Below are 10,581 nucleotides of genomic sequence, written 5' to 3' on the forward strand. Positions count from 1 at the left end.
AGAACATTTAATCTCCCCCGTTCCCCCCCACTGGGTTTCACTGTCGTTTTAGAGCCTGTCCTGGAACTAGCTCTTGTAGACCAGGCTGGCCTTGAACCCACAGAATCCACCTGCCTCAGCCTCCCAAGTGCTGGGATTAAAGGCGTGCGCCACCACCGCCTGGTGAGAACATTCATTGTCTTCCAACAACAATTATTTCTCATCTTTAAAAACAGGTTTTTGTTTGTTTATTTGTTTGTTTTTCTCAGACAGGGCTTCTCTGTGTAATAGTCCTAACTGTCCTGGAACTCACTTTGTAGATCAGGCTGGCCTGCCTGCCTCTGCCTCCCAAGTGCTGTGATTAAATGAGTGTGCCATCACTGCCTGGCCTTTTTTTTTTTTTTTAAGAAGCTATCACTTGAACTCAGGATCCTCCCAGCTCTTTTCTTTGAAATTCAGTGCTGCAATCACTTTTAAAATGCATTACTATGCCCAATTCTATATATTTTTTTTTACACATTTAGTCTTTCTTTCTTTCTTGTTTTTTTTTTTTTTGTTTGTTTGTTTGTTTGAGACAGGGTTTCTCTGTGTAGCCCTAGCTGTCCTGGAACTAGCTCTGTAGACTAGGCTGGCCTCGAACTCACAGAGATCCGCCTACATCTGCCTCCCGAGTTAGTCTTCCTTTTTAAGCTTTATCTATTTTATGTGTATAAGTGTTTTACCGCCCTGTGCATGTGTCCCCTGTCCCCTGGAACTGGAGTTGCAGGTGATTGTGAGTGTGGAGAATGAACTCAGGTCCCCTTGCAAGGGGCGCAAGTGCTCTTAGCTACTCTTCATGAAACCTCTTCATTGCCCCAGCTCCATCTTGACTTTTGTGAGCCTGTGCTTTTCTACCAGACTTCAGAGAGAAATAGTCTTACTCATCTCTTTGAAGGCGTGTGAAGTAACTATGGAGGATGAGGCAGGAGAAGGAGGTGAGGAGTTACGCTAACAGCCATCGTCACAGCAAGCACATTTCATGTCCTGACATTGTTCCAAACATTGTATACCCCTATGAGTCTTCCAGAAACCTTAGGAGGATTAGGTATCATTGCCATTATCTCAATTTTACAATCTAGGCACAACAAAATTAGGCAATCAAATAATTGTGTAGGATTCCAACTCTAGACTCCTCATCATACCAACTATATAGCATGACTTCTCAAATTCACCCAGAGAAGCAGAGGTTACATTAGGATGGAAAGAGAGACAGGAGAGACAGAGGAGAAAAGGTGGTGACTGGGGCTGGAGAGATGGCTCAGTGGTTAAGAGCATTGTCTGCTCTTCCAAAGGTCCTGAATTCGATTCCTAGCAACCACATGGTGGCTCACAACCATCTGTAATGCTGTCTGGTGCCCTCTTCTGGCCTGCAGGCATACACACAGATGGAATATTGTATACATAAGAAAAGGTGGTGACCAGAGGGAAGGTGGTAAGACAGGGGTGAGGAATTGGAGACAAGAGGTTGGAGGATAACGGAGGAAATACGAGGGCGCACAGTTAACACTGGTGGTGGCATTGCCGCGGTGGCGTCACCGGGTGGTGCTCTGTCCAGCAGGCACTCTGTCAGATCCTTTGCCCCTCCACCTCTAACATTCTTTTCCTCCATTCCACTCAAGTGAGATAGTCCCAGGCTGTGCCCAAAGCCTTATCATCGCTAGAAACTGAAACATCTACGAAATAACGGAATCAAACACCCCTCTCTGATATGATCTCTTTTCCTTAGGGTTCGTTGCTAGGTTGGCTCACTGCAGCTGTTGGACAAGCTGGCTGGGAAACGGTGACCCTTCTTTTCTTTAGTCTCCCCTTCTCTGCCTTCGGGTGTAGACTCTCTGATGAAGTTCTTTCCTGAACCTCTTCAACTCCTCCCCTTAGCAACTGGGATTTGTTGTTGTTTGTTGGGTTTTTGTTTTGTATTTTGGAGACAGGGTTTCTCTGTGTAACATCCCTGGCTGTCCTGGAACTCACTCTGTAGACTAGGCTTCCTGGGTGCTGGTTTAAAGGCATGCATACTATTGTCTGGCTGCAACTGGGATTTTATACCTCCCTTCATGCTGAAGCCTCTCCTGCAGCTCAGCCACTTTTAGGGGCTTCTTCTTTCTTTCTTTTTTTTTTTTTTTTCACAATGAAAAATAAAAGCTCCACGATAGGAACATCCTCTGTCTACTACAAGTCTTTTCATTGTTTTAAGATGGGGGTCTTGCTATGCTGACAGACTGGCCTCAAACTTACTATTGTCCCTTCTTAGCTAACCGAGTGCTAGGATTGCAAGTTTGCTTCACCATGCCCAGCCAAAGCTATTTTTAAAAATTATCACTAGTTTTGGTGTTTTGAGACAGGGTCTCACTATGTATAATCCCTGGCCTTGAACTTGCTAAGTAGACCAGACTGGCCTCAAACTCATAGAGATCCTCTTGCCTCTGCCTCACGAATGCTGGGCTTAAAGGTATGTGTCTTCATGCCCAACTCAACCCTATGTGTTTTAAATTCTTTGCTACATGTTAAAAACAAACAAACAAAACCCATTTATTTTGGAGGTCAGAGAGTTGGCTGCTCTTGCAGAGGACCTGGGTTGAATTCCCGGCACCCACATGATAGCTCACAACCATCCAGAACTCCAGTTCCTGGGGAGCTGATACCCTCTTCTGACCTCTTTGGTCATCAGGAATGCATGTGGTACACATATATACATGCAAGAAAACACTTGTTTATATAAAATACAATAAATAAATCTAAAAATAAAATTTAAAAAGTAGTGGTGTGTGTCTCTGTGTGTGTCTGTATGTGTGCGTGTGTGTCTGTATGTGTGTGTGTCTGTATGTGTGTATGTCTGTGTGTGTGTGTCTGTATGTGTCTGTGTGTGTGTCTGTGTGTGTGTCTGTGTGTGTGTCTGTGTGTGTGTCTGTGTGTGTGTGTCTGTGTGTGTGTGTCTGTGTGTGTGTGTCTGTGTCTGTATGTGTCTCTGTGTGTGTGTCTGTGTGTGTGTGTCTGTGTGTGTGTCTCTGTGTGTGTGTGTCTGTATGTGTATGTGTCTCTGTGTGTGTGTGTGTGTGCATGTGTCTGTGTGTGTGTGTCTGTGTGTGTGTCTGTGTGCGTGTGTCTGTGTGTGTCTGTCTGTCTGTCTGTGTGTCTAGCCATTTGTGCCATGTGCAAACAGGAGCCGTTCTCTCCCTTTCTTGCCAGGTTCTAGGCATCAAGCTCATGCCGGGCTTGGCAGTATGTGCCTCCATCTACTGAGCTCTCTTACCTGCTCCTTATTTTTATTTTTATCTGTCTCTACCTTTTCCCTTTCTGAGAGAGAGAGAGAGAGAGAGGCGGGTTTCTCTTCCTTTGGAAGGGCAGTCTTTCCATGATGCTCTGGATCCCACCCGAGGGAGCTTGGGAACTCCAGCTGCAGCCATGCTGGGCCTAATACCGGGCACCCCTCTCCCTCCCAATCTATCCTGTCCCACTCCAACCACAGACTGTGACGTGAATGGTAATGGCTTGCTTAGGAACAATTATCTCTATGTGGGAAACCCTGCTTTTTGCCAGACTTACCTCTTGAAATCTGTTTCTATGTTATTCTCTCAAACATGCCTTTCCTGGTCCTTACATTTAAAGCACATGCCTTAATTGAAACCCACCACTGGTGCCAGGTGGGGTAGTATACCCCTGCAATCCCAGGACCTGACAGACTGAAGCAGGAGGATTAGGAGTTCAAGTCCAGCTGGGTGGTGGTGGCACACACCTTTAAATGACAGAGACAGGTGAATCTTTGAGGTCAAGGCTAGTCTGATCTACAGAGTGAGTTCCAGGACATCCAGGGCTACACAGAGAAAAACTCTCTCAGAAACAAAAAACCAACCTAACAACCAACCAACCAAACAAACAACCAAACAAATAAAAAAGAGTCCATGTCCAGGCTGGACTACTGCAGTGAGACTCCGTCTTGCAATGAACAAAAATGATCACAAATCACTTCTATTTTAACCACCCAGCAATGACCCCAATCTAGAATTCTCTATTTATTAACTGTAAACTTGACAAGAGCAAAGACGAACCTCATTTAGCCTGTAGATCATAATGGAAGAAAAGTGCCTGGCCAAGAGTAATGTGGTGAGGACAAAGATAGGAAAAGAAGTTGAGTGTGTCGGACTATGCCTGAAATCTCAGCATGTAGGAGGCTGAGGCAGGAGGATTGCTTTGCATTCTAGGCTAGTCTGGGCTTCAGCCTAAGAGACTCAAGAAACAAACACAAAATCAGAAGGCGAGGCTGGCGATGGAACCCCAAGGTTCAGACAGGAGCTCTCAGTGCTAGCCTGAGAAGGTCAGGTTTCCAGACCCCGAGTGGGCTCCTTGGAGCACTGTCTCTTGGGGGCCATGATACTTTGGAGGTTTGAAGGCAGGGCGGGTGGGTGGAGCTAGTCTTTATCTTGGAGTGCAGCCCTAGCTAGCCTCAGATGTTGACAGCTGGAGCTAGCAGGGGTTTTGCAAACCTTCCCAGTTGCAGAAGGCCAGCAGTCTGTGGGACAGGTGGGTGGGGCTGAGCTTATCTCCCAAGTACAGTCCTAACCTCAGATGGTAACAAAAGGGGAGCTAGCTGAAGTTTTGCAAACCGTCCCGATTGCAGCAGTGTTTGGATGGCCTGGCCGGGGTGACCAAGCCATTAGGTGTTGGGGGGAATGATAGGGATTTTGAATTTGAGCCTTTGGATGAAGCTTAGCTTTAAGGGCACTGGGGTGGAGCCATCTATATATGGCTCGTCTCTGCCTGCATCATGACCTGGCTTCTTTTTAGGACAAGTGAGAAGTCACATCTCTGCAGGTGGGTCTTCCCCTGCAAGCAAGGCCTTCCCCTGCTCCATAAGTCACTGCTGTTGGTCATTTTAATAAAGTCAAGCTGCTGCTGTCCTTCAAATACACCCACCTTCTTTCCCCATAGAGAGAATTTCTCACCTGCCATTGGGTTTCTGAGGTCAGGCTAGGGCATACTGTGTAGGTTAGAACACTTTGAGTTTGGAGGAGGGGTTGGCTGGCTGGAGACTAGTGACTGTCCAAGGGGAGGACACAGGTCCTTGGCCCTGCTGCCTCATTCCTCTACGCTAGCGTCTTCTCACAGGCTTGGAGCAGGGCAGGGGGTGGAGGTGAAGAGGCCCCTTTCCACCACAACCCCAACGGGGATCTTGCAACACTGGGCTGGGGGCCCTGGGGGCCCGGGGTGAGGCAATCTCTGGGGGTTGGGAGGTGTGCACTGAAGGGGGCCGCTTTCACAAGCGCTGCTGCCTGACCTTGGCAGACTCACCTTGGGCAGCTTCCTCCCTCATGGTATCAGTATCTCTCCCCACAACCTTCCTTCTCCCCGGCTTCCCCGTAGCCTGAGATGGAGTCTCAGTTCAGGGCTCTTGTCCTTTACCTCGGTTCTGCTCAAAGAAGGAAAAGTGGCCCGGAATGGACATGGGGTTGGTGGTGGGAGTGGGGGTGGGGAGTGGGGGAAGTGGGGGTGAGGCTGGGGGGCTTAATGTGCTGGTTTTCACAGGTTCTCAGCCTTTGGTCCTGAAGCCTTTCCAAACTCTGGCAGGGGTTGGCCAAGTGCCCCTCCCTCCATTCCTCCTGCTAGTCCTTGGACAGCCCTGAGAGGTCACTCTCAGGTCAAAGATGAAGCCAGCTAGACTCCCAGCACAGGTAGCAGTCAGGGCAGAGGGACCACAGCTAGTCCTCTGTTGAGGGGGTATTTTCAGAGCGTCCAGCTGTACTTATCACCTACCCTTCATCTCTCTTCCCTGCGACCATCAACCTCCTTGAAAGTTTTTAGGTTTCAACTTAAATGTCACTTCCTCCAAGAGGCCTTTAACTTTCCTAGCCGAGACAGTACCTGTTAATTTGATTTTCCCCACAGGCACACTCGAATGGGATAATGAGAATAAAAGTACTTTATAATGGTGTCCAAGGAGAGTCTTGGAAAACCACAGGAATGGCAGGTACCAGGGTTCAATAGCAGGGGAGCCGTTGCCACCTTAGGGCCACCTTAGGGGAATGCTAAGAGAGAGGCCAGCAGAGAGGCTCTGTCTCTGTTCCTCTAGCCCCCTCTCTCTCCTACGCCACTGCCCCCTCACCTCCAGCCTCCTGAGAGCAGAACAGCCCATGAAGGGACAGAGAGCAGAGGGGTGGGTGGAAGGGCCGTGGAGACAGGAGGCAGGCTTGTCTATCACCTTTTCCTTCCTAGTCCTGCAGCTGAGCCGCATCTCTTTCTCAGCAAAGAAGCTTGGCAGTATCTGTTGAATAATTGACTTTGATCGAAGCCAGCTAACATCAGCTGAGAGCAGCCTGCAAGCGGCGAGACAGAGTCGGACAGAAAAGGAGTGGGTTCTTCATATCTCATCAGGATCTCACTGGGGAGACGGCTTCTTCAGCTTCAGTGCCAATTAAAAAGACACTCTTAGGAATGACAGGTCACTGAGGGGCTGGAAGGAGACACAGCTCAGAGCCATGGGAAAGACACATAGACAAAGCATCTAATGCCTTTAAAAGGAGTTCAGGAGAGGGTGGGGTGGTCCTAAATCAAGTGGAGGGAATCGGGAGACTGGGCCATCAGCTTCATTCGGTGCAGCCCCCTGTTATACATCCCAGGGGGTGAAGGCAAGGTGAGAGGATTTCCCAGGTTTCATAGAGACGGCCACCTTCACCCCTTACCCAAGCAGCATCCATCAGACCCTCCACCCAAAGGTTCAAGCCTGTCCTCCCTAATCAGAGCGTGGCTGAGGACCTGAGGGCACAGGGAGAAGAGAGGGTGCCGAGACAGAAGTGGGAAGAGTTTTGGCCAAGATTAGCCTGGTGCACGCTGATATCTGAGATGTCTGATAGCTTGGACCACTGAGGTCTGATGTAGAAAGGGAGTCAGATCTGTGATGATCTATGTATACCATGCCCATCCCCCTGCCTCAGCTCTCATCCCGTCTAGTCTCCAACACGGTGGGACAATTCACTGCTACTCTTTTGCCGTGCTCATGGTGGAACCTAGGGTCTTGTGGATATTAGACAAGCACTCTGCCAACTCCGTCCCATCCCCAGCCCTCAGAATTCTCATGTGCCACATCTACGTGCTGTTTGTCCCCGAGGGGAGGATGTGAGAGGAAAGACAAGCATCGCGTTGAGGTGGCGAAGGACTGAGTGAGCTCTTATCCCTTTTGGCCCTCCCTGCTTTTATCTACAAGATGTGGCTCACACTATCTGGCTTGTCTGAGGGCAAAGCTCGCACAGATGATCTCTTGAGGTCTCTCCTAGAACCTCTTGAGATCTGTGATTTCACAGAGCTATTTTTGATTCTGACTCTACGTAGTTCTGTGATTCTAGGGGGTCTCCTCCTTGCTCGGAGGCCCCAGGCTCCTCACCTGCAAAAAGAGAAGTTTAGAGGAGGTCTGACGTCTTTTTGTTTCTAGCAAAAATGGAGCCGGAACAAAGAGTCACGCTCACCACATGTCAAAGCCCATTTCCCTGTGAAAATAGCACATGGGAAGGTACTGAGATTCCTCCTGTGCAGATGAGGAAACTGAGGCACTGGGAGGGGAGAGAACTGGTCCAGGATCAGATAACCAATAAGTCAGAGATGCAAACCGAGACTCAATTATTGTTCAGTTTTGCTTCCTGGGCTGCAGTTCTGTGGGGAAGAAAACCCCTGAAATGTGGGGGTTTCACATATTAACTGATTTCTCCCTGTGTTAGGGAGTCAGTGCCCTAGGGGATGAGAGAAAGGGAGGAGCCGGGCTGTGGAACAAGACAAAAGAGATGGAGCGCTGGGTCAAGAGCTAAGGGACCACGAGTACGACAGAGCCGTCAGGAAGTCACATGGGAAAAGAACCCCAGGCCTTAAAGTAAGGGAGCATGCCTAGGGTCAGAGGGCTCAGCACTGGAGTTGTGTAGTGCTGGGATCACCCCGAACCCCAGAATTCTTTAAAGACAGCGTGCAGAGGCTGCTCCAGGCCCTGGCATGCATGGTGGTGGTACTGGGCATGCGCAAAGGCCCAAGCAGGTGGAAGGACACGGAGGTGAAGTGACAGGCCTGCAGCTTGGCTGGAGGGTGTGACAGAGAGATGTGGGCAGAATTGGACATGGGGACAAGAATATGTGGACCTAGCCACATGTATGCCCTGGCCACACAGCAGTCCCACCAGGCCCAGGCCACAGACCAGTGAACAGCTCCCGCATCAAGCCACAGTGTAGTTTATTCAGCCTCAGAATCATTAAGGTCCCGACCTTCCCAGCTACTGGCTGCCATTGTCCATGATCCCTGTTTTAGGCTTGGCCTATTGAGGACTCTGGGGACCTAGGAGGGAGGGGGTCGGCAGGGTTTGGTGTCCACAGTCTGCCAGGCAGGCTCAGCTGCAGCCCCCCACGCCCTTGATAAGGCTGGCGGCCTCAGGGATCTGGCGGAAGAGGTTCCGAAGGGTGTCTAGCTCCTGGGTGAGCTGCTCCACACGGCTTCGCAGACGCTCATTTTCAGCCATGTACTCCAGCACCTTCTGCTGCGTCTCCATAATGCGCCTCTTGGCCTTGTCCCGGCTCTTGCGCACTGCTATGTTGTTGCGTTCCCGTCGCAATCGGTACTCGAGACTGTCTTTGTTCACTGCCTTCTTGCCCTTGTGTGAGGGCCCAGCTGGGGAGGGCGCCTTGAGAAGAGGGCTGCAGGAAGGGGCAGCAGCAGCCACAGGGGCCTGGAGGGTAAGTCAGAGGGACAGAGAAGTGAGTGTCCACCAAGAGGCAGAGAAGAGGCACTTGGGGCTTCCAAGGAATACAGGCTCCCAGGCAGCTCCCATCTCCCAGACATCGCCCTGACCCTGTGAAAGACGACAACCCAGATGCACATGGTCCTGATCCGAGCTCAAAGCTTTCTTTCCTGAGGACACTTTCCTCCGGTTTGTCTGTTGTCAGTCTCCTGTTCTACAATTCTACAACCAGCAGCATTTCCTCTTCCAGAAGCGGACAGTGGAGAAACAAGACAAGGGGTGGAGTGGACCGACAGCAGGGAAGCGGGTCCAGGCCGAGATCAGGGCAGAGCAGCTCCCACAAGGTCTTCGGGACACAGTGGAGTATGCAGAAGCGAATACTCAAGAGGGAGGAAAGAAGGCCTTAAGGTGGGGAGTTTTCACAGAGGAGCACCAAACGCAGGCTTCTTAGGTAAGCCCCAAGTCAGAGTCCCCTCATCCAACCACCTTGCTCCAGCCCGCGGCGGAAAGAGGGAGAGCTGTCTGGGTCTTACCTTGAGGACGCGTAGGGGCTGGCCAGGTGCTGCCAGGCTCGGGGGAAGATGCACCGCTGTCTGCCCACAATGTGCCACTTGGTACTGCAGAGGATTGTAGCCACCTCGGCTGGTGCCTCGGCTGCCCTCTGGCCCACGAGGCTCCTCCTTCACAGCCACAGCCCTGGGGTCGTAGCTCCCCGGGTTACCGTAAATGCCAGGCCCCAAAGCCTTCCTATCTGGGCCAAATGTATGTGAGGGATAAGCAAACGGCCGAGGGTCAGCCGGCAGGTAGTGGGGGAACGAAGGGGTTCCTGGGCCCTTCAGGCTTCGGGCTTCTGGCGCCGGCTTCATGGCAAAGAGGTCAGAAAGTAGCTGTTCTTCCCCAGACTCGATGTAGGCAGAGAGGTCGATGGAGGCCTCATGCTCACACATGTCCCCCAGTTCCCCAGGCCCAGCTCGACCCCCTGAGAACTCGAGTGGCTGCTGGCCACCCCGAGGCTCACACTCATAGTAGGTCCCGTGGGACATAGCCGGCCCGCCCCCTTGGCTCCCCGCCCCTGGGTTCTGTGCTGGGGCACTTCTTGGGATGCTCACCCTGTCCTCTCTTGATCTTCCCCCGACCCTAGCGTTGCCCTAGGTCTGACCTCTCTGGGCTTTTCTGTCACCCACTCCTACGTGGCTTTTCTCCTCCTCCACTGCTTCCTTTTCCTTCTGTAGTCGGTGCTTCTCCTTTCTTCCCTTTTCCCCTCTCTCCTTAGTGTGAGTCAGGGAGGGGCAGGGCACACCCCAGAGGGAGGGGTGCTTAGCAGTTAGGGCGCTCTTTGGCGAGGCCCCAGCCAAAGTCCAGAAGTTGTTGTTTGGGAAAATGTCCCCTCTTGTCCTGTGAACCCAAGGGATTCCAACCCGTTGTTCAGGGTAGCTCCTCTGAATGTCCGTCTTCTTCCAAAGAGATCTGTGTAGAGTAAGGAACCAAGCCACAGCCAATAGAGAAAGCAGTCCTCCAATGCCAACTTAGACTAAACTCCTCCCTTGACACATCTTCCTCCCTGTTCCCCCCAAGTCCTGAACTCCACCTACCCTGGGGTAAGTCAGTTCCTTGTGTAGCCCCACCTCCCACAGCATTCTCCTGGTCATCATTGTTTGAGGGGTTCAGGACCAAGTCACCCCTGGCCTGAGCACAGGTACACTCATTTGTTAGTTTTGAGACGGGGGTCTCGCTACATAGATCAGGCTGGCCTTGAACTCACGGAGTTCTGCCTGCCTTTGCCTCTAGAGTGCTGCTTTAGTAAGGGCTTTGGCTAGGACTTTGTACAGGGCTTGTGTACATGTTTCTCATCCTGGCTTCCT

The 10,581-nt window shown here is 51.1% G+C and overlaps 1 protein-coding gene across 1 annotated transcript; it reads right to left on the reverse strand.

Annotated features, from left to right (window-relative positions):
- Positions 1 to 8,226: 8,226 nt before the first annotated feature.
- Positions 8,227 to 10,113, reverse strand: Cebpe (CCAAT enhancer binding protein epsilon). The gene is made up of 2 exons (XM_050126231.1): positions 9,253 to 10,113; positions 8,227 to 8,707 (listed from the first exon to the last, which is right to left on the reverse strand). The coding sequence occupies exons 1-2, from the start codon at positions 9,760 to 9,762 to the stop codon at positions 8,372 to 8,374; spliced, it is 846 nt and encodes a 281-aa protein (XP_049982188.1). The 5' UTR covers positions 9,763 to 10,113; the 3' UTR covers positions 8,227 to 8,371.
- Between the last annotated feature and the right edge of the window lie 468 nt (positions 10,114 to 10,581).

The sequence above is a fragment of the Alexandromys fortis genome, unplaced genomic scaffold (assembly GCF_014885135.2).
Source record: "Alexandromys fortis isolate MF-2015 unplaced genomic scaffold, M_Fortis_MF-2015_v1.1 scaffold_258, whole genome shotgun sequence".
Lineage (NCBI taxonomy): Eukaryota > Metazoa > Chordata > Mammalia > Rodentia > Cricetidae > Alexandromys > Alexandromys fortis.